At 41.4% G+C, this 23,691-nt stretch overlaps 4 protein-coding genes across 5 annotated transcripts; all 4 read left to right on the forward strand.

The window, feature by feature from the left end:
- Window positions 1–253: 253 nt before the first annotated feature.
- On the forward strand, window positions 254–3,751 carry LOC307200151 (olfactory receptor 6F1-like). The gene is made up of 2 exons (XM_079948557.1): window positions 254–782; window positions 836–3,751. The coding sequence occupies exon 2, from the start codon at window positions 2,239–2,241 to the stop codon at window positions 3,199–3,201; it is 963 nt and encodes a 320-aa protein (XP_079804683.1). The 5' UTR covers window positions 254–782; window positions 836–2,238; the 3' UTR covers window positions 3,202–3,751.
- A 2,045-nt stretch (window positions 3,752–5,796) lies between these two features.
- Window positions 5,797–8,880, forward strand: LOC307200144 (olfactory receptor 6F1-like). 2 transcript variants are annotated; one of them, XM_079948546.1, is made up of 2 exons: window positions 5,797–5,888; window positions 7,853–8,880. In XM_079948546.1, the coding sequence occupies exon 2, from the start codon at window positions 7,862–7,864 to the stop codon at window positions 8,846–8,848; it is 987 nt and encodes a 328-aa protein (XP_079804672.1). In that variant the 5' UTR covers window positions 5,797–5,888; window positions 7,853–7,861; the 3' UTR covers window positions 8,849–8,880. The 2 variants fall into 2 exon arrangements, with proteins under 2 accessions (XP_079804672.1, XP_079804671.1); XM_079948545.1 differs by lacking the exon at window positions 5,797–5,888 and adding an exon at window positions 6,124–6,293.
- A 3,135-nt stretch (window positions 8,881–12,015) lies between these two features.
- LOC307200177 (olfactory receptor-like protein OLF3) lies at window positions 12,016–12,957 on the forward strand (the record flags this gene model as incomplete). Its single annotated transcript, XM_079948592.1, has 1 exon — window positions 12,016–12,957. The coding sequence occupies one exon, from the start codon at window positions 12,016–12,018 to the stop codon at window positions 12,955–12,957; it is 942 nt and encodes a 313-aa protein (XP_079804718.1).
- An 8,014-nt stretch (window positions 12,958–20,971) lies between these two features.
- LOC307200195 (olfactory receptor 10A7-like) lies at window positions 20,972–21,932 on the forward strand (the record flags this gene model as incomplete). The annotated part of the gene is made up of 1 exon (XM_079948611.1): window positions 20,972–21,932. One exon carries the CDS (start codon window positions 20,972–20,974, stop codon window positions 21,905–21,907), a length of 936 nt encoding a protein of 311 aa, XP_079804737.1. The 3' UTR covers window positions 21,908–21,932.
- Between the last annotated feature and the right edge of the window lie 1,759 nt (window positions 21,933–23,691).

A 23,691-nucleotide genomic window follows, 5' to 3' on the forward strand; every position in this document is an offset into this window, starting at 1 on the left:
CTGCAGGAAGCCTTTGAAGGGTAAACAACCAGCAGGGGGAGCTCCATCAATGTATATAGACTGGTCTCACCCCTGGGGTTCCCAGGGGTCCTGGCATGGCCCTACCCCCTCTCCGGGCTTCAGACAAGATCCAGACCCCCGGATTCCTTTAACAGAATACTCTACTCATTGGAGGGGCAGGTGATGGCTGCACCTCCCCTCCCCACATTCCCCTAAACCAATGCCTAACTGCCTAACCTTACAAAGTTGTGACGATTGCTAAGAGGTAGGCAAAAACATCTGTGGCCACAGCCAATCTGCCACAGTGGAAAAAATTCCTACTCAGCCCGCATTCCAAAACAGGCGACCAAACGAAGTCCAAAGCAAGGTCAAACAAAACCTAATTAACAGGTGGGTGGGCGGGTGTTTGGCAGTGCGAAGCAAAAGGAGGTCCCTACGTCGTGCTGCCAAATAAATACCCCCCAACCCCTAACCTTGCCACGCTTCTGATTGGCTAAAAGCCATTGGCATAACTGTGGCACCACTGGCTTGGAGCGGGGCAAGCCCTGCCCACAAGCCGGTTAGGGAAGAGTTTCAGTACCGAGCACAACATGGCCCCCTCTGTTAGGAGGATCCAACTTATCATGTTCATTTTGAAGCATAAGTAACAGTGAGATGTGATGAAAACATCCATGATTGATGGAAATCTATTGACAAGCTCACTGAGGGCATAATGCCCCAGAATCTAAAGAACTATTTAAGTTTAGAGTAGAAATTAATGCTTACTGGTGGAAGATAGTGAAGTCTTTAAAGGGTTTCCAATTTAACTGCTGATCCAATTTGCCTGATGTCCCAGAGAAACATCTATTGTCTAAATCTTTCTCTGGGACATCAGGCAAATTGGATCAGCAGTTAAATTGGAAATAAACCCTTTCACCTGGAGGATTTTCATGTTCTTTACCATACAGAGAGACCCATCTGTTTTCCATACTGGGGAAAAACATGGGAAAACTGACATGATTTTACCAGCAGAGTAGATAGCACTGGGGCAGGGCTATTTGAGGAAAAGAAACTAAGGGAGTTTTAAGCTTGTTTTCTGATGCAGTATGGTCCTGATTCAGTTCAGCACCTTCTCCTGTACCTTCTTTATAGAAAGAGGAATGTTGTGAGATCAAATTGTGGTTATCTTGTATCACATTTACTTGAGACCTCAGATTCAGAAATCAAGTACAAAATACAGTAGTGTCATATCTTTGTCCATATTAGGAAACAGGGAACTAACAAGATCTTCTTTTCAGTATCCCAGAATATCAACTTCCTTTCTGAACAGCAGCTTGGACAGATGTCCCCCTCTACACACGCCTTTCTGAATGTCATCTACTTGACATGACAAGCCACTGAAAAGGTGTGAGCATATGTCATCACACATGTCCAAGCACTATTATGTTTGAATCTTTTTTAGTATAGATATAAATAAACTTGCCTGACAAGTTTAGATAGTCCACTGTACTAATTACCACACACCTGATTTCATTAACCCTTTTCACTTTGTTACATTGAGCAACAAGCAAACTTTTCCAGTTTCCATCTTAGTCTTCTGATCCCTTTTCTAAAGACCAGCATGCTTAACGAGCAAACCCAACTCTTTGTTAATGAAGGGATATTGGGAGGTAAATGTGCCAGAATTTCCTAGCAGACTGGGACTATTTTGTCAAATTTTAATGATCTAATCATCAGCTTTACTTTTGAATATGACCCCAGGTGATATAGTTACTCATTTAAATGAGACATAAGAGACACACACCACCAGGGGAAATTACTTTAGACATTGCATACACAAAAACAAGTAGAAGGTGTAGATGACATTGGTCCTCAGAATATAATGTCTTCTTACCATGAGATTTCATCTGTATAAATGAAATGGATGCAGAAGACAAACTTCTACCATTTATGCAATGAAGGCAGGAGAGGAGCAGTACAATACTTTACAGGAAAGCAAAAGCAAAGTATCAGAATAAGACAGATTATCAGATACAGGAAGCATGATGATGAAGAAAAGGTTCTCCATATTCAGCATTTTAAGTTTCTCACTCAACAGAATGAGATATATGTAAATTAAGAAATAATTGTCATGAAGGTGAGAAAAAAGATAATGCACACCAAAAGCATGACTGAAGAAAGGAAGTGCACATACAATACATGACAATATAAGTCACTGATATGAAGGGGAAAAAGAACCACTGCTGCTAGATACAAAGGATGACAATGGCAGAATGGAGAAATCAAACCATCATCACAGAATTGATTCTCCAGGGATTTGGGGATTTTCAAGACCTACAGATTGTCCTCTTCATCTTGTTTCTAATTATATACATCCTTACAATGACTGGAAACATCCTCATTGTTGGATTAGTTGTGACAAACCACAACCTCCACACTCCTATGTACTTTTTCCTTGCTAACCTGTCTTGCTTGGAGACCTTCTACAGTTCAACCATCTTGCCCAAGGTCCTTGTCAGTTCCCTGACTGCAGAGAGAGCCATTTCCATCCCTGGCTGCATCACACAATTCTATTTCTTTACTTCTCTGATTGCTACTGAATGCGGTCTCCTAGCTATGATGTCTTATGACAGGTATGTAGCAATATGTAAACCTCTGCATTACGGAACCCATATGACTGAGAAACGATGTGTTCTCATGGCAGCTGGCTGTTGGATTGCTGGGTTTTTATCAATGTCAGTAATGACGTATCTGATCACAAGGTTGACATTTTGTGGTCCCAATGAAATAGAACATTTCTTCTGTGACTTTACCCCCATAACAAGTATCGCTTGCAGTGAAACTCAAACATTAGAACTGATGAGCTTCATATTCTCAACCATTTTCACATTGCCACCCTTCTCATTGACTGTGACCTCATACACATTTATCATCACCACCATCCTGAGAATCCCATCTGCCACTGGAAGGCAAAAAGCCTTCTCCACTTGCTCATCTCACCTTGTTGTAGTTACAATTTATTATGGGACCCTAATCTTAGTTTATGTGTTGCCCAAGACGGAAAATATGAGAAAGCTAAACAAAGTCTTCTCTGTTTTTTACACCATCCTAACACCTCTGGTCAATCCCCTGATATACAGTCTCAGGAACAAGGAAGTGAAAGAGTCTCTTAGGAAATCTATTGGTAAGCTACATAAAATCATAGGGAATCAAAGGCACTAATTTTGGATTAGGGGAGAAATTGGGGACTTCATCTTATGGATACTGAAGCCTTTATATACTGTCTAAATCTCTTTCTTTCTCTTGCCATACATATAGTGATGGGACAGAAGAAATTATACAATTCTTATGGTGTCATTCATTATCACCATTCATGATCTGCTGAAAGCTACTTGCTGTAGCTTGGAGCTAGGTGTGTACACTGTAGTTTATTGAGTGCTGAAAGGGACATAGCTAAGGACCACCTGAAGAAGCCCCATGAACCTTTTTGCCTGCCAATAAAAGCAATCCCAGTGCTTACGAGTGTTTATTGTGATGTCAGCTGGTTCCAAGACTCTTCTTTGTTGTGAAATCTTGGAGGTGTTCTGTGAGGTTTTGCGGCTCTAGGTGAAAGCTGCAAGTGGGTTGTCGAGTGGGGCGGTGTGCCACAGGAGAACAATTGATACTTGTTTGTGTTTATTAGTAATTTGTGTTATTGATTTTATTTTGTGTTTTGAAAATATTTTTGTTGTTTATGTTTGCTTTATAGAACTTGGATATATATTATTATATAAAGTGGTATATAAATGGTCTAAGCAATAAATAAATGATAATTCCAGATCAACCCTATTGTGTCCAATTGCACCTTTCTACTGAAAGAAAACGTTTTTAAAAACAGAATGGGGAGGGAGGAGATTTTCAGAGATTTACTGTTCCTTTCACTGCACACTTCACCCCCTCTAAATCTGCTGCAAAGGTACCATGCAGAGGGGAGGATGGAGGGGTGAAAATTACCTCCCCATCCCGCTGATTGATTCCTCTTTCTCAGAAAATAGCCAGCACTGGTTTGTTGTTGTTGTTGGTTAGTACTCAGCATTGCAACAGTTGCATGCTTGCTGTTGCTTGTTTGTATTGTATCAGTTTCACATTGTGACCACTCTGATGCCCTTCACAACTTGGAAACCTCCAATTTCTAGCCACATGAAGTCAAGTGTGAATATTGGAGATATTTCCTTTGCATCAGGAAACATAGAATTTATTATTTGAGACTATCATCACCCCCCAATTTTCATAGTAATATTTATTTTACTGAAAGCAATATTCATTTGCAAGCTTTTCCCTAGGCAGAATAATTTGAGAAAGGGACGTGGGTGGTGCTGTGAGTTAAACCACAGAGCCTAGGACTTGCCGATCAGAAGGTCGGTGGTTCGAATCCCCGCCATGGGGTGAGCTCCCTGCTCGGTCCCTGCTCCTGCCAACCTAGCAGTTCAAAAGCACCTCAAAGTGCAAGTAGATAAATAGGTACAGCTCCAGTGGGAAGGTAAACAGCATTTCCGTGTGCTGCTCTAGTTCACCAGAAGTGGCTTAGTCATGCTGGCCACATAACCCGGAAGCTGTACACCAGATCCCTCGGCCAATAAAGCGAGATGAGCGCCGCAATGCCAGAGTTGGTCACAACTGGACCTAATGGTCAGGGGTCCCTTTACCTTACCTTTACTGCCTCAGTAGAATTTGCATCATGAAAGGTGGGATATAGGTAATTGCCATCACACCAGAAGGAAATTTTGAGACACACAATATTTTATGTAAACATGTTATACTTATTAAAATATAACAAACCATAGGCCCTGAAACAAACTAATTAAACCAAAATACAGTTGTCCCTTGGTTTTTGAACATCTCCGTTGATGAACATTTCGGTTTATGAATTCCGTAAACCCTGAAGTATATGCTTTGGTTTTCAAACACACCTGAGAAGTCAGACATGCCATGTGGCTTCCACTGAGTGCAAGATTCTGAGGCCTAGCTGTTGGCTGTTGAGTTTTTGGTTTTTGAACATTTCAGAACTCGAACAGTCTTCCGGAATGGATTACGTTCTAAAACCAAGGTACCACTGTAACCAAATAAAATACATCTGGGCCAGTGAATTCTAATAAATAGGGGATTCTATCCCTCTTGTCACCAGGGCTGCTCTCTGTGTTCATAAAGCTAGGTTTGTTAAGGCTGTGGGCATCCTGGGTGTATGAACCTGACACGCACAACATAGCCTTGTTGGGCAACATTATCCCCAGTTTTTCTGCCAGGCTGAATGGCACCATGCAGCAGCAGCATAGGGTGAGGGGGACCATAGGGGAGGTTGTCCTTGTTGGAAAACCTGCCCCCTCAGGAGAGGCTGGCCCCATCTCCCAGGCTCCCAGGGCTTGTTTACCGGTGATCTACTCTGGCTGTCAACATCCCGGCAGTCCAGGAAGACCTTGATAGGAGACATTTCCCTGCGTGGAAAATGCACACCCCCTTCCCTCCTTGCATACCAGCAAGAGAAAGAAGATAGTCAGAAAGTCTATTTACATCTCTACAGTTTATTTCTGACTGTTCAGCTGTACAAAAAACATGTCCGTTCACTCTGACTTCTCTCCGAGCAAGTGACTCAGACTTCCTTCGCATACGCAACAGGAAGGTCTCATATTACACACAGAACAAAGCTCTGTAAATCCTGTGAACTGCCTGGAATATCCTTTCCCAGGACTAGCCACATCATGTGATGTCAACATCACATGATGTTGTTTGCAGCTGCGTAGTAGTCATATCCCAAAATTGTTAGAGGTGCAAAAATTCGACACTCGCTGCTGCCTCAATACAGCTGTGTGCTTTTGTCATCGGGATCCGTTGAAAATAGCTTCTCCATGCAAACCAGGAAGTGACCCCTCCAGGTAATGGAATGACTCTTTCTTTTCTTAGCTCTGTGGGTGTACCTAATCACAAACATTGCATTCTGTGAAGGTAAAAAATGAATTTGAATGTGACCCCAGGAGACTTAGTTCTTCCTTTAAATGAGACATAGGAGACACTTATCTCCAAGGGACATTAAATTAGATGGATACATGGGAAAAAGTGGAAGTTGTATGGGGGTTGGTCCTCAGAACACAATGTCTCCTTGCTGTAAGGGCTCATATGTACAGATGAAATCTATGCAGAACTCAAAGATGCAAATATCAGAACCAGAAAGAGAGATTCATAAATACAGGGAGCATGAAGCAGAGCAGAAGGTCAATCTATGCGCCATATTCTACACTTCAAGCATATCACTCAACAGAATGAGATAAAGGACTATACAGGTAAGAAACACTGCTCATGGGGGAGGGAAAACAAAATCAATGAGAAAAAGAGGCCAAGACCTCTGTATCTGAGTGATAGCCTTCCCCTAGAAGGTGGGAAGCCAGCAGTGTGACTAGCCTCCAAATTCCTGGGGCTAATGGTGGCTATTTTCTGTACAATTGCATGACAAGCTGACAAGTAACAGAACATGCTTATGGCTCAATGAGGGATTTGAACCCTGGCCTCCCAGGTCCTAGCCTGACACTCTGACCATTACACCACCACCGGTTTTCACTGCAGGATCTTGTAAGGCTCCAAGGCCACATGTCTGGTTTCCAGAGAATCTGCTTCTTGTTTGCAGGGGAGGAAGCTGATTAATCAAATGTTATCCCACATGTTTTCCTTTCACTTTCTTTATCTGATCTTTTGGTGGTGTCGGTTTCTTGCACAATAACTCCCAATCAACTTTAACTGCCCAAACTGAGTTTATCAGTATGGAACTGAACATCATCCAAAAACAGAGACCCGAAGCTTCTTCACCTCAGGATCCCAGAGGGTCATTAGTTGAATGGACATCAGTCAGGGATTCCCTAGCTGTGATTTTTGCATTGCAGGGTGATCAATGCAAGATGATCCTTGGGGTGATTTCCAACACTATGATATTATAGTTCTATGGGTTGCCTCTGGCTCTCTTTAGATATGTTGGTTCTCTTTTTATTGCCTACCTTGTATTTACCCATTTGTCTGGGCCATTTACTCATTTATCTGATATCTGTCACAAGGGCACAACTAAAGAAAGATGAGATGTGGGAAATCAAATAATGGTGAGACTATAAACTAATACACTCACCACATATTCAATTAAGGACAGCAGTCATTGGCTGCTAGAAAGAAAAACAGCTAAGATTAGTTTTACTCCTTGAATTAAATTTCTCAACCTCACCAGAACTACATCAACTACAATGTAATCTTCTAAACACCTACTAAGAAGTAAGATCTATTGAGTTCAATAAGGCTTACTCTTAGGTAAATGCATGTAGGATTGTGGCCTTAAGCTGAAGAGACTGGGCATGCAGTTGTACAGATATCTTCCTTTCCATCCCCTTCCCACTCTTCTATTTTTGTATCAACGTTTTTATTGATTCATTCAAACTGGAATACAAAACTGCTTGTTCTTTGCATTTATTAACACTGACAACAAACAATGTTCCTACTCAATAATCATGGAATGATGTGGGATGTAGAAATGCAAGTTATTCTCATACACTTGTTTTTGCATTGCTCCATATAGGAAAGCCACCATTAATGGAAGTTAAACTTGCACTTTGATAATGAGCGCATATATATTCATTACAAAAGCATACACTGACTTTTGACAAGAGTAATGCTGTTGTGAAATGTGTAACACTAAACCTTCGGATCATTGTGTCTCAAAAACTACACATAAGATATGGAAAGATCTGACAAAAGAGAATCACCCACATAATCCCTAGAAGAGCCATACTTAATAGTCATTGTACCGTATGCAGCAGTAAATAATGGTTAATAATTCAGTGAATTTTATTACATTTCCCCCTAGATACGAAGGATGGCAATGGTAGAAGGGAGAAATCAAACCATCATCACAGAATTGATTCTCCAGGGATTTGGGGATTTTCAAGACCTACAGATTGTCATCTTCATCTTGTTTCTAATTATATACATCCTTACAATGACTGGAAACATCCTCATTGTTGGATTAGTTGTGACAAACCACAACCTCCACACTCCTATGTACTTTTTCCTTGCTAACCTGTCTTGCTTGGAGACCTTCTACAGTTCAACCATCTTGCCCAAGGTCCTTGTCAGTTCCCTGACTGCAGACAGAGCTATTTCCATCCCTGGCTGCATCACACAATTCTATTTCTTTAGTTCTCTGATCGTTACTGAATGCAGTCTCCTAGCTATGATGTCTTATGACAGATACATAGCAATATGTAAGCCCCTGCATTATGCAGCCCTAATGAACAACAGGCTCTGCCTTCACATGGCAGCTGGGTCTTGTATTAATGGGTTTCTAGCAATGTCAATAATGATGTACCCAATGACACGGTTGACGTTCTGCGGCCCCAAGGAAATTGAACATTTCTTTTGTGACTTTACCCCAGTAGCAAGAATTGCTTGCACTGAGGCACAAAAATTTGAATTGATGGGTTTCATATTTTCAGTCATTTACATCCTTCCTCCTTTTCTATTGACTTTGACATCATATATGTTCATCATCACCACTATCCTGAGAATCCCATCTGCTACTGGAAGGAAAAAGGCCTTCTCCACATGCTCATCTCACCTTGCCGTGGTTACAATTTATTATGGCACCCTAATCATAGTCTACGTGCTGCCCAATACTGAAAATATGAGAAAGCTAAACAAAGTCTTCTCTGCTTTTTACACTATTCTGACCCCTCTGGTCAATCCACTGATATACAGTCTCAGGAACAGAGAAGTGAAAGAGTCTTTTAGGAGGTCTGTTGGCAGACTGACTCGTAGCTTAATGCCCCAGAAAATCCAAAATAATGTTTTTAAATTAGGGTGAAAACTTGAGCATCCTGCTGGAGGATTCTGTTGTGTGTGTTTTTCTCTTGATTTTCTAAACCCTTTCTCTTGTCACATGTACTGTGGTGCATTATATATTTGTTATATAATTTAAATCTATTTCAGTATTGTAACTTCTGTACCTTTTAAAGTATAGCTGTAATTTCTCTTTTTTTTCTTTTGTAAAATATTTTGAGGGTTTGTTTGTTTTTTACAATCAAGCAGCCTAGAAATTTTATGAAATCAATAAATTAATATTATTATCTGAATCAAAACTATCATTGCTTCGGGTGCTTGCACGACCTTTCACGAGGGAGACTGGATAATTGAAAAAGTCCTACCCACTCTGATCTGCCTCTCTTTCTCCCCACCCCCAAGCCCTTCCTTTTCTAACACTCATTTCTTTCTGTATTTTGAATTGAACCAAAATAGTATTGTTGAGTCCATTGATGTCAATGGGTTTACTTTGAGCATGACTTACTTGAGGATCACCTGGTTACATCGTATATTGCAAGTGATCCTATGAACTGATGGACTGGTACAGCCTCAAATTATTTTCAAAGGCTTTAGATGATGAAAGCTCTAACCTCAAAACTTTAAAAAGTGTTGTCTTGATTAATTGCCCAATGGGGATTTAGAACTGTAGGCTGAACCTGAACTCAATAATTGTCTACAGTGTCTTCTTGGAAAATCCATGTTTCTTCCATTTGCTGGAGCAATACACACCAGATGAGGTAAGGAGTGGGGATAGAGATGGGGGTTATCCAGTGAAACTTTATTCTTATGGTTTTTTAAAAAATAAAAATAATAATAACAATAGTTCCAGTTCTACATCTAGGTTTATGTGCACCTATATGCTTAGTAGTTCTTCACTCCTCTTTTATTGTCCATTCCAGGTCGCCCAACCACTGCCGCAGTGTCCTTTCTCAGATCAAGATGAGCAGGTGACAGCAAAGGTTGCAAGGTTTTTAGATGGGCAATCAGATTAAGATCCACTATTCGGCTATTGATTCAAAACTCTAAAATGTATTTTATATAATTGACTTTTTTATTTCTATTCTTTGTATATCGTATTGTTGTTTTATTGCTATAGTCAATGGCTGGTGCAAATAAAGATTCATTCATTCATTCATTCAACTGTTCCACATCTAGGTTTATGTGCACCTATATGCTTAGTAGTTCCTCACAGGAGCAATTTCAGGAATAAAGTTCTTTTCCCTCCTATATTGCACTTTTTGCCAATTCAGAAGGAGGTAACCTGAGGTGGCTGACTGCGTCAGCAAGTAAAGAACATTATTCCTAAAATGGTCAGACACAGTAATGCTTCCCCCTCCCCGCCCCCCACTTCATGTAGCTTGGCTGAATCATCTGTTGGTATTGGTTTAGTTTTCATGAATGTATCCATTATTGGTTGAGCCAGTTACCTATGTTATAAACCTTTTGGACTACAGTTCATTTCATGTGTGTGTTTGTTTTTACTGAAATGATCCTTTGATATTTACATCCACCTTTCCTCATCCTTGTCCATTCTATTGTTACACCCAAGCCCAGGCTCTGATAGGTGAGAGACTCCAAGGGTACAAGGGGCTTAACAAGGGTCCGCTTCCCTTGAAATGAGGAACAACAAAGACTGTGATGTTTTAATAATAATAATAATAATAATAATAATAATAATACCCTGTCCATCTGGCAGGGTTTCCCCAGCCACTTTGGGTGGCTTACAGCACATAGGTAAAGGTAAAGGTACCCCTGCCCGTACGGGCCAGTCTTGACAGACTCTGGGGTTGTGCGCCCATCTCACTTAAGAGGCCAGGGGCCAGCGCTGTCCGGAGACACTTCCGGGTCACGTGGCCAGCGTGACATCGCTGCTCTGGCCAGAGCCAGAGCCAGAGCCAGAGCCGCACACGGAAACGCCGTTTACCTTCCCGCTGGTAAGCGGTCCCTATTTATCTACTTGCACCCGGAGGTGCTTTCGAACTGCTAGGTTGGCAGGCGCTGGGACCGAACAGCGGGAGCGCACCCCGCCGCAGGGATTCGAACCGCCGACCTTTCGATCGGCAAGCCCTAGGCGCTGAGGCTTTAACCCACAGCGCCACCTACAAAAATGTAAAAGATGGTGATTCACAATCATTGTCTAGAGAAAGAGTTGCTGATGAAGGTGGTTAAATGGCAAGCTATGGCCATTACCTTACCAATGCCCAGTTAGTAATGGAATCTCCCATCAGCTTTTAACCCTTACTTAGCACAGGACCCAGTAAATGGGAAGGGACTCAGGCATCATACAGACTTCCCCCTTGTCATATAACACTAATCATTAAATAGATGCATCATTCTCTCTCTCTTGTTAGTTTTTAAAGATTCCTTACTGTGTTGTTTACAGCTATTTCATTTGTTTTTTGGGTATTGATCTAAAATTTGCATGTTTGTAAACACTCTAATTGTGGGCAATAAGACTGGAGAAACTTGCTGGGCTGTCCATTTAGCAGCATATGAAAAGCAAATGGTCCCTCCTGCAATTATTAACTCTTCATCAGGCATGACCAAATCTATCAATCTGAATGTCTAATTTTCTCAAAATGAAATTAAACTCACCACATTTCCATAATAGTTTTCATTTCTTTTTTGGGGGGTGGGGGTGGGAAGTTTTCCCCCAAAATAGCATTTTTTTACTAATTTCTCCTAAAATTGGCATTTTGTCTAATTTAAACATTTCAGATGCATTTTCTCTGTTATGGTCTTTTGTGTTATTTGCTTTAAATTATGCATGGTTTTCCCTGACATATACATTGTTTTTTAAAAAGTAGAATGTAGGACTACATTACAAAATTCAGGGATGTGTTTGAAGGATAGCTGTGTTTCTTTTTACAAGTTGTCTTGAGAACCGTAAATTAGATGAGTTCAACTCTGTTTTCATTAAGATGTGCACTGAATTGAACCAAAATGAATTTCTCCCCCATTCCTACACTCTCCTGGTACTGTTGCAAGCATTTCATCACAGTGACAATGCTTTCCATTTACCTAGAGTGCTCCTAAAATGTTATGTCTGTGTCCATCATTATTTTTTAGATGAGGAGCAAAGGGACTGTGACACCTCAAACCACAAAGTGTAAGTCATGCTTCCCACTTCCTCTGATTTTTTCCCTTCAGCAGAGATACATTGTCTGCATAATGGAACAACGCAACCAGACCAGTATCAAAGAGTTCATATTTGTGGGATTCTCCAGCGATCAAGGCGCCAATTTGTGCCTCTTTGCAGTGGTTCTCTCCATGTACTTCATCACCTTGACAGGTAACACACTCATCATTGTGGCCATCCGTATCGACCCACGGCTCAGCACACCAATGTACTTCTTCCTGACCAATCTCTCTTTCCTGGACATCTGCTACACAACAAGTGTGGTGCCTCAACTGCTGGTTCATTTCCTGACTAGTCCAAAGACAATCTCCTTCAACAGATGCATGGCCCAGCTTTGTATCTCTTTGACCTTTGGCAGCATTGAGTTTATCCTGTTGGCAGCCATGGCTTATGACAGATATGTGGCTGTTTGCTATCCCTTGCATTATAAAGTCATCATGAATAGGACAGTGTGCATTCAGTTGGCACTAGCTTCCTGGATTGGTGGCTTCCTCAATGCTCTAGTGCAAACTGGGTTCACCATGCGCCTTCACTTCTGCACTTTCAACATCATCAACCACTTTGCTTGTGAAGTCCTGGGTGTTATCAAGTTAGCTTGCTCTGAGACCTTTATCAATGAGATCATGCTTATGGTGGCAGGGGTCATTGTGCTACTCATCCCCTGCATCTTGATAATGCTATCTTACGTGTATATAATCCGTGCTATCCTACACATCCACTCTTCAGAAAGTCGGCAAAGAGCCTTCTCCACATGTTCCTCTCACCTGACTGTTGTCACCTTCTGCTATGGAACAGCTGCATTTGCTTATATGAACCCCAGAACAAACACTTCACCCAACCAAGACAAGATGTTGGCTTTCGTATATGCCGTGGTCACTCCAATGCTTAATCCTATCATCTATAGTTTAAGGAACAAGGAAGTCAAAGGAGCCTTGGCTAAAGCAGTAAGGAAAAACGTTCCCACGGAAAGCTAAAGAACCATTTGTAAAAATTTATATAGCAGCATTAAAATATGTACAGTGGTAATCAGATATTTAACTGATGCAAGTTCAAAGTCAAATATAAGCTCTATCTGCTCTTGCCTTTGGGAGGTTGGGGACTGATTTATGTATACATGCACAACTCTTAATGAGTCCACACAATGACTGGCAATTGAATGTTAACATCTGAACCCATTGGAAAGCATGATGTTGATATAATAGAATCATAGAATTGTATAGCTGGAAGGAAGCACGAGGCTCATGTAGTCCAACCCCTTGCAATACAGGCAGAAATCTTTCACCCAAAATCGGACTTGATATAAGCAATGTGTGGTGCAAGATTTCAGGGATTCCAGGGACACACCCAGGGTTCATGTTTCCTTCAGGAATGAGGCACAGTGAAGAATGTGGTGCTTTTATGATATACGGTTTATTTACATATAAATTGGTACCTCGGGTTACATACGCTTCAGGTTACAGACTCTGCTAACCCAGAAATAGTGCTTCAGGTTAAGAACTTTGTTTCAGGATGAGAACAGAAATCTTACTCCGGCAGCGCGGCGGCAGCAGGAGGCCCCATTAGCTAAAGTGGTGCTTCAGGTTAAGAACAGTTTCAGGTTAAGAACGGACCTCCGGAATGAATTAAGTACTTAACCTTAGGTACCATTGTATAAACGTTCTGAGCCTATGACAGATGGATTCACAGCATCGCCACTCCAAAAGGGTGTTGTTTCTCCCATAGCCACAGCCCTGGATTCAAACAGAAATCAGGCATTGCTCTTGCCTCTGTCTTCTCTCAACTTGCTGCTTTATATTGGGTTCAAGTCACTGCAACTTTCAACTGTAAACTCTGACTCTGTCTTTCTAACTATCCATGTGTTGCCATTTCCCACAGACGCATTGCTGGTGGGAGTGGATGGGACTTGTAGTTCAATCAGAACAATGTCACTCTGCTGACAGGGGACAACAAAGTATCCTAAGTACTCAGTAACCATCAATATTAAGGGGAAGATTGTTGGATTGCACTATGGGTGAGTGAGTGAGTAAATAAACACACTGCCTGGATCTTGACTTTCCTGAAATATTGTGCAAACTGTAGATTAGTGAAGTGCTGAGAATTATGTTACAGATCCACATCACCCATAATTTCCCAGCCAGATCTAAAGTTAGCAGAGTTACCAAGGAGAGAGTGACTAATTTTATATAAAATATTTTTTATTAATCTTCAATTAATAACATTCCAATTAATAACAAATCATATCTTGCCACATCATAATACAAACAATAAAGGCAATTATACATTCCAAATTAATTTTTTAGAGGTCTTCCCATGTTCTGGCTGTTGGGAGAAAGTTTCTTTCACTTGTTCCTGCTTCCTTCTCTCTTGTTTTTCCCCAGTTTCATAATTCTGATCTTAACCCATTGCCCTATCCTCACAATCACTGGTGTATGACTTTCTATCGTGTTTAACAAACCCATATGTCTATTAATATATAACAGACATTTTATTTTGTGTTGTTATCCATTGATTGATTTTCAGTGCAGCCCCCCCCCAGTGCCCCCCCATCATTCCACAGTCTTATCTTCAAGGGCTCTGGACTCTCTTCCAGCTCTCCTTCGTTTAATAAGATTTATGGCACAGCAATTTTCAGGTCTTTAAAGTGTGATCATCTTAATAGATGGCCCTGGTTGCAGGCAGGCCCTCAACCTGGTCCCCCCACCCTGGCGTTGGTGGAGCCATCACCATTACACCAGGGTGGCACCATGTTCACTCAGGGCTATTGGCCAATCAATTTGAATGGTCATCATGGGGGAATGTATAAAAGCAGCAGTGCAATGTGTGCCAAGCACCTGCTTCGCACTGCTGAACACCCGCCCACCCTCCCTTTAATTTAAGTGTCCTTTGGCCTTGCTTTGGACAGCAGTTGGTTGCCCGTCTTGGGTCAGGGACCGGGTAGGAATTTTTCCATTTGGAAAATTGGCACGGGCCACTTGGTTGTTGCCTGCCTCTTAGCAATCGTCACAACTTTGTAAGGTTTGGTGGTTAGGCTTTGGCTTCTTGTTGAGTGGAGGAGGGGAGGTCAGCCATCGCCTGTCCTTCCATTGTTCAAGGGTATTCCGTTAAAGGAATCCAGGGCCTAGATCTTGTTTGAAGTCCACTTGAGGGGCTAGAACCATGCCAGGCCTCTGGGAACACCAGGGAAATGCAGGTGGGTTCCCCCGAAGCAAGTCTCCCTTTGGGTGGTTTACCCTTACAGACTTCCTGCAAAGGGGGCAGGAGTCAGATATTGTCTTTTGCCAGTGCCTGAGCCAATACTGCTCTCATTTCCTGTAATCAATAAAGCTGTGGCCAAAAAAAATGCCCAGTGACCTTAAACAAAAATTCTGTGTCTGTGCGAATTTCTTTATGCTAATGGGGGGTTGGCTTGAGGGTCTTGCCACGCAACAAGCTGATGTTCCAAATATGAGTCTTCCATAGAAAAGCAGTGCCGTATGGTATATTTCACAATCAGTAATTATTTGATTCCTCTAGAATTCAAGCTTGCTCCTGCCCCAGGCCCTAGAGGAAGCTCGCAAAAGATCAGAGATTCACTCTCACTTTCACATTAATTCATATATAACAATAATCCATGCAAGCAAATGCAGTTTTGTGTGTGAAATATTCCCCAATTATAATCCATCGATTGTCTTCAGCCCCCTGTGACGGGAGGCTGTTTCTTTTTCACCTGCGCCACAGCCTGTGTCATTTTCTCAACCCGTGCTGCATACATATCTGATCTTGTTTTTGCCAGTTCTAATTGGGGCTCATGGCCTACTTCCTTGAAAAAGGCTTAGAACCTGAAAGTAGCATTGTTTACTTTTGAACATTCATCAACAGTTATCAATGACTGTTTCAGTAACTTAAAGTGAAACCGTTTACGTTTGGAAATGTTCTGAATGACAACAAAACTATGACTGGAGTACACATGGACTCTGCGGTATTCCATTTACCCCCAGACACAACAAATTTCACTGTGCTTTAGATGATAGCATCAGAGGTGGGTTCAGGGTGGACATGTACCCGTTCGGTTGCATACCCTCCCCACCACACAGTGTATCTTGAAGAGCTGTCAAGAGGGCAGTTCTGGATTTGAACTGTGAAGTATAAAAATTATGATGAACCATAACAAGAGAGAGCTTGAAGTTGCTAATCAGAAGCACCTGGATAGCAGACTGAGCAGGCGCACACATCACCTAGCGTCCTCCCCAATATGATGAGATGTCATGTTTCTATTTACGTTTTACTGACAATGCATTAATTTGCATCTATACATATTAATAATCATATGCAAATTTTATGCAAATTTTGCTGTTTTCTCCCCCATGAGAAATTATTATTATTGACAATCCAAAAGTGTCAGCCTCAAATTGTGACCACTTCAATATTGCTCAAAACAATTTGTTCAAAGGTGCTTGCATCATCAAACACATTGTTTCAAATTCTGCCCCTTCCCCCAAGAGGCATCCCTTTTCTGATCTCTAATAGTGTGAATGAAGAAATGAGGTAATATAGATTTGGAACTAGTAGAAACCTCTCGTAGTTTTGTTTATTCTACTAGGAAACAAATGTATCCCCAAATGATACATTTGCCTTTGGGGACTAAGGTGATACAGCATTCTGCTCCTTTAAAAATATATAGCACGTTTCTAATTAAAAATCAAGGTGAGGGCAGCCTCCATCCTTAACTCCTGCTCAGAAACCCAAAGTATAGCTACCATAAGAAATAATTTCCAAAGCATATATGTCAGTAAGGGATTAATTATCCCATTCACTAGTAGTTTAACAGAACTATGGAAATTCAAAAGTATGGACAAGACTTACAACTCTAAAAATAATGTAAATCAAGGCCTACAAGGACTTTTTAACAGTGTTGCCTTTATATTCTCAAGTGAAGAATGGCTTGGAAATTATGCTCCAGACAATCACAGTGACTGAGGTGACCAAGCAGCTCCTCCTTTGCTAACACAGAACTTTCTTTCACATTTAAGAGGTAGGTGAGGAATTTCTTGATTGTGAAGGGTATCATACACCCTTACTGTATTATCAGGTGCTGAATTAAGTATGAAACAGGGGTGCCAACTTGAAGAAGATATTGTGGGGGCCCAGGTAAGCCCTGCCCCACATACTTGATCATATGACACAGTGCGCACACACACCATTTGAATGGGAATGCCTATAAGCTTTGTGGGGCCTGGCTGCCTCAAATCTTTTATTGTGGGGGTAGAAGCCCCCATAGCCCCTCGGAGTTGACTCAAATGGTATGAATCGAGAAGTACAAGCGGACAAATAATTTAGATTTTCTTATTGCATATTTTCAGGTTTTAGTAGAATGGGGTTGGCTCTCTCTTTTTCTCTCACTTGGAACTGTATTGTCTTCATTTACAAATGAGTAGCAGCCCCATTTGCACTGGATGCACAGTGTGTAAGTCCCCTTCAGCACAATTGGTCTTATCTCTGAGTAAACATAGATTGGATTGTAATGTTAATAGAGTTATCACAGGGATGGGGAACCTGTGGCTCACCACATATTGGACTTTGACACATATCAGCCTTGACCAATGGCCATGCTGCCTTGTGCTGAGGGCAGTTGAAGTCACATCTGAAGGTCTGCCTGTTCCTCATCTGCAAATGATCTCATAGCAATGTACAGTAGCTGATTTGTAATTAGGTGTGATGAATATTAACACTGAAAGAGTAGTCAGGGTGACCAGATGCAACAAAATAAGACAGCAATACTGAGCCTCTAATAGCAAGTAGACCTTATTTTAATCTAGCAACAATTTTGCATGGCTATGAAAGATACAGGAACACTACCCTCCTTTGCAATAAGTTAAACTATTATTTTAAGCAATATTTTAGTTGGTCCTAGAGAAGGTGATGATGCGGAAGCGCCGGGTTAGCGCCTCCGGTAATGGCGGAATTCCTCTGATCGGGAGGAATTTGCTTTGTAGGAATCCGGGTCTGGCCGCCACAGCGAAGGTGGAGACCCACTAGAAATCATAGGCGGGTGAAGCCTGTGAACGTGGGATTTGGCTGGCACCTTTTGCGCCTCCCCTACTTGCGGGGAAACCCAGTTTCGGGGATCCGGAGCGACGTGGGGTGAGCGGCGTGGTGCTTCGAATTGACTGCTTCTTCCATGGTATGAAGCCGCATAGCTGTTGCCGGAGAGCGCTGACTTTTTCCTGTGGACAATTTGATCTTAAAGCAACTACCCGTGAGTAGAGTGGAGAATTGTATTTTTAAGCGTCTTAATTTGGTGCCGAAACGGGGAGGTCTAAAACAGGAAGTCCACCTTCCCCTTTTGTAAATAGATTGAAGCAATGAGGATGCAAGCTGAAGTCTTGGAAAGCCTATTGTAAAGGACTAAATTTCCATCAGTAAAAAATACTAACCCCCCCCCCCTTAGTGGCAGGAGAAGAGGGGGGAAAGTTTTGGACTGAGTATACCTTCAGGAGAGAGTGAACAGAGTTAATATACCACCGCTTCGATCCTGGAAACAGGCTGCCAACAGGACTGACCATGATTAGAACGTTCACTGACAGTTAGTTAAATAAGAGGAATACATTGTTTCCATGGTCTCCGTCTGCGTTTAAAAAGGAGTAAAAGTAACAGAAATTTGAAACTAACTTTATTGTTTGAATTGAGTTTAAAAGGACTAATACAAATAGAAACTGTTTCCCTCTAGAGGAACTGTTTCCCTCTAGAGGAAGTTTTTGAAACTGTCACAAGAGTTGAGCTGGGGGAATTTCTAGCTGCAAGATAAAAGCCTGTGAGATTCTGGGGACCTTGAATCGGTTAAGAATGTTGACAGAAGAGGCCTTAGTGGTTGTATTATGTAAGATAAGTGACTCACTGGAACAGCTTCACAAAAAGGTGGATGTGGTAACTACCAAAATTGACAATTTGGGACAAAAAGTGAACACCAATATAGAAACTATTCAGAAACTGACACAGGAATCTACTTTGACATGGCTAACTGCGGAGAAGGCTAGGGAGAAAGTTATTACCGTTGAACCTAAAGTAACACAATTGGAGAGAGAGAGAGTCCCAGCCTTACAGATGCAATTTGATGACCATAAGTTGATGCCTGCTATGATTGAATTTAAAGAAAATCAGATTTTGAGGATCAGAGCCCTACCTGAACTGGAGAAGGAAAGTTTGATAGATTTCCTTACACAGGAATTTGATGACTTTTGGGACCGGGACTTGGGTCAAGAAGAGATTAAAATTGTGAGGGCTCTCGGACTTGGAAGAGGAGGGAAAAAAGAGAAGAACAAAATAAGAGACTGTTGGAACTACCAGAGGAACTTAGAAGAACAACAGTCAAGAGTGGAAATTTTGAAAGACGTCCTGAAATACCTTTCGGATCTTAGATTTAACTACGGAGATTTGGTTGCCCTGTCGAGAAGGAATAAAATCATCTTTAGGTGGGAGTTTCCCCAAGATCTACTCTTTAGCCTCAAAGGAAGGAAAATGAAAATAAGATCAGTGGAAGACAAAGTAAAGTTCATGTATAAATATGAAGAAAATTCGCAGAAGGGACTTGGAAAAGAGTTAAGAGCATTGGACAGAAGATCACCAGGTTGATGGATTATAGGTAATTGGCAGATATGACTGGCAGAATCCGGGACCAGGGAGAAGAGTCGGTGGAAGAAGATTGGAAAAAGTTTAAAGACTATAAAAATATTGTAAAATTAATGAGTGTTAGAAAAATATTGGAAAGGAGCTATATGGCTTTAGTAGAAATGTTACAAGGAATTAAGTACAAATAGATTATTAGAGTATTAAAGGGAAGAAAAAGTTAAAATATTTTAAGACAATTATATATTAAAGGGAAAAATAAGGTTAGAATATGTTAAGATAAATTACAGGACAGAAAACAGAGGAAGATGGAAAGGAATTGCTGAAACAGTTAATTAAAGTGGAATACAAAAAGGGAGGTGTGAGGAGGTCGTTGAAACAAGTAAATGAAAGTTAAGATACTGAACTTATTAGATGTGTTTTAAATTGTGTTTGTTTGGTTTTGCTAATTTAATGTTTGGGGGCTGGTGTTGTGTGGTGTTTTTGTTTTTGTATTGTATTGTTTTGTTTTGTTTAATTCTTTGTCTTTCTTTTGCTGTCTTTAAAATGTTAATAAATATTATTTAAAAGAAAAGGGGAAAAAAGAGAAGGTGATAATGGAAGCCTCTGTGTCTCGTCTCTCACTCTGCAGCACCCAGATGAAATGAGTGCTGTGAGATCTAGGCTGATGGAGAGGCAGATAGATGTGCAATATCACCACTTCCTTGGCTGCAACCACATAAAATATGGCCATGACTTGGGACATGTACTTTGCAAACTGTCTTTTTAGAGGAGGGTCTATATTTTTTCAGTCCTTTCAGTTAAGACATTTTATTGTACAAAAGTAAATACATTTAAGGATTAATGGAAATTGATTTGTTTTTTGAACTATTTGCCTAATATAAAAATCAACTTAAAGGTATTTATCTTCTTTATTTTAAACAGAAATGTTCAATGAAATTCAGTCTTGACAAAAATGAAAAGCTAAAAGAAGCGGTATAACAAATGACAAGGAGAATATTAAACATTTTTTGAAAAGCTAGCTCCCTGCTACTGCTATATAAATGTTAGGCTTTAGAATAAACTTTGAATTGTAACTTTAAATTATGACAAACAAATGTAAAACACTCAAGCAACATGATGTAAATTAAAGCATAAGGATGAAGTTTGAAGTTTGTATTATGAATATGTGAAAAAAGAATTGAATGATTGAAGTGGGACACTAAAAAGATATTATCTGGTCACCTCCACATTACCCTAATCCACCCCAGCAAAACAGATCACGGGGTTGGGGTTGCACTGTAAATCGATTTAATAGAGCCAGTGCAAAATGTATTAAATAGCTATTAATCTCTTTGTTTGTTGCTTTTCCTTCAGTATATAATCCAATCCAACAATCCTGAAGAAATGAAGTGGAAAAACCAAACAAGTGTGATGGAATTTATCCTCGTTGGTTTTTCAACCATGCCAAATATAGAGCTGCTTTTGTTTCCCCTAGTCTTGATGATGTACATTGTGACAGTGACTGGGAACGTCCTCATCATTGTGATTGTCATGATAGACCCAGCTCTTCAATCACCAATGTACTTCTTCCTGAGGAACTTGTCCTTCATTGAGATCTGTTTCACTTTAGACACAATCCCTAAAATGCTAGTCAACCTTTTGCTGAAGCATAAAAGTATTTCTTACGTTGGCTGTGCCATTCAAATGTCTGGCTTCTTCTATTTTGGATGTGCTGAGTGTTTCATTTTAGCTGCCATGTCCTATGACCGCTATGTTGCTATCTGTAACCCCTTGCACTATGCCACTGTCATGAACAGGAATTTCTGCCACAAGTTGGTGGGTGGGGTGTGGGTCATTGGCATTCCCGTATCACTACTGCAGGCAGCTTGGATCTTTAGTCTCCCCTTTTGTGGACCCAAAGAGGTCAATCACTTTTTCTGTGATGCGCCACCAGTACTGAAGTTAGTTTGTGCTGATACTTACTTATTTGAAATGCAAGCCGTTGCCTCTACGCTTTTGTTCCTCATGTTTCCTTTTGTACTTATCCTGATCTCCTACATACGCATCATTACCACCATCCTCAGAATATCTTCAGCAGAGGGCAGACACAAAGCCTTCTCTACTTGCTCGTCTCATCTCATTGTGGTGACATTGTTCTATGGAAGTGGGAGCATTGTCTATCTGAGACCCAACTCCAACTATTCCCCAGAAGTCAAAAAAGTGCTGTCTCTACTTTATGCAGTCCTCACACCCATGCTAAACCCCATAATCTACACTCTGAGGAACCATGAAGTGAAGGAAGCCATGAAGAGAATTCTTGGGCAGAAAATCTTCTCATAGACTACAAAGATGTATTACAGACAACATGGAGATTTCCTAATGTCAGTTGAGGTACAGATATTAATATAGTCCTGGCTGTTAGAAAAAAGAAATATCCAGGCAGTTCCTTTAGACAACAGACAGAAACAGTTTTGGAAGCAGTCAGTTGCAGCTTATACTGTATAGCACCATAGAAACTGTTTTTGACATAACTGTCACAAAGGGCTACCATATGTCCTTTTTCCCCAGGACATGTCCTCTTTTCCATGAGTAGAATCGTCATAGCGATCCATAGTTAAAAGTAGAAGTCAGCAAATGTGTCTTCCTTTTTGCTCTTCAAAATATGGCAATCCTACCAGGGTGAAGTAACCTGTAACCTACATTTTCACTACAGCTAGTCTATTTTTTATATAACAAAAGTAATAATGATGTAATTATTTAAATGAATAAACATGTTACTCTGTATAATGGTGTGGAAAATGTCCTTTTGCACTGCAGAAATGCATGCAGATTGCATAAGCCTGCTATGTTTTGTGGTTTCTTTATTGATATATTTTCTAAAGGAGCATACTTGTATTTAAATTACCATACTTGTCATAACTCTTTAGCTTAAAAAACACAGAGGACAGCTAAAAGTGCTCTTCCAGATGACTCTTTACCTAGTGCACCATCAAATATAATCTGTCTGTCAGGCTTCTGTTTCTTTCTTTCTTTCTTTCTTTCTTTCTTTCTTTCTTTCTTTCTTTCTTTCATGCTGCTTTCTTTTTTTAAGTATGCCATGGTGGCAACTGGTCTGGGGCCACAGTGGCAGAGCACCAGAGGTAAGGCAGCAGCTGGCAGCAAGGGGACAAAGACTGGGCAGTAGTGGGCAGCATGTTGCAATGGCAGTGAAGGGTGGCGGTGATGGGAAGGTGCCAGGCACCCAGAACAACATTTTGGGGGTGCCCAGGCCCCTTGGGCCCTCTGGAGTTGGCACAAGGGCCAGGCTCTAAGGGAGCCTGTTGAAGGGGCACCTGGTCATGCCCCCTCAAAAAATGTGCCCGGAGTCACAGCCACTATGCCACTGATTCATGAGGAGGTTCCACTCAGCATTACCTGCCACTCCCTGCCACCCTTTTCCTGAGCTGCCAGTGTCTCCTAACAAGCAGGGAATGCCCTGCCGTGGCATGGCTGCCCATCTCCAAGGTAAGTGGCAGAAGTATGGAAGCTGAGCAGGGTGTGTTAGCCTGGCAGGGATCCAGCACTGATAGTCCATAAAGTACCCTTCATGGTTATGGAAGCATTTCACAACCTAAAGAGCCACTGGCAGCAGGGCATGCCTTCTCCTCCTCCCTGCTGGCTTCCTTTGGGGAACATATAATGCTGTATATGAGACTTCATTTTTCTCCTGTCATGTTCCCCACACGATTCTCCACCACCCATGATCAGCTACTTTATGGACAGCCCCTCTAAGTGAGGAAGGCTCCTCCCTGCCCTGAAGGATGCACGTTGCTCACATGTAAGTCATGTGACTTGCATGGGGAGTGCAGCCCCAAAAGACGTGCATCCCTATTTCCCTCTGCGGGATGTTAGAGGGCATCTCATAGGGCAGTGGTGGCAGACCTATGGCACCTATGGCACACTCTGAGTGCCCTCTCTGTGGGCACATGTGCTGTCACCCCAGCAGGGCCATAACTGTCAGGAGTTCAGCATACACTTGAGTAGGACGCTGGCAGAGACACATGCCCAACTGGCATGTTCCCTCCCTCCTGGTTGATCGTTCAGGAGCTTCTTAAGCTTTCTTCAGCCTGAACATCACAGCAACC

Source organism: Podarcis cretensis (assembly GCF_951804945.1).
Source record: "Podarcis cretensis genome assembly, chromosome: 13".
Lineage (NCBI taxonomy): Eukaryota > Metazoa > Chordata > Lepidosauria > Squamata > Lacertidae > Podarcis > Podarcis cretensis.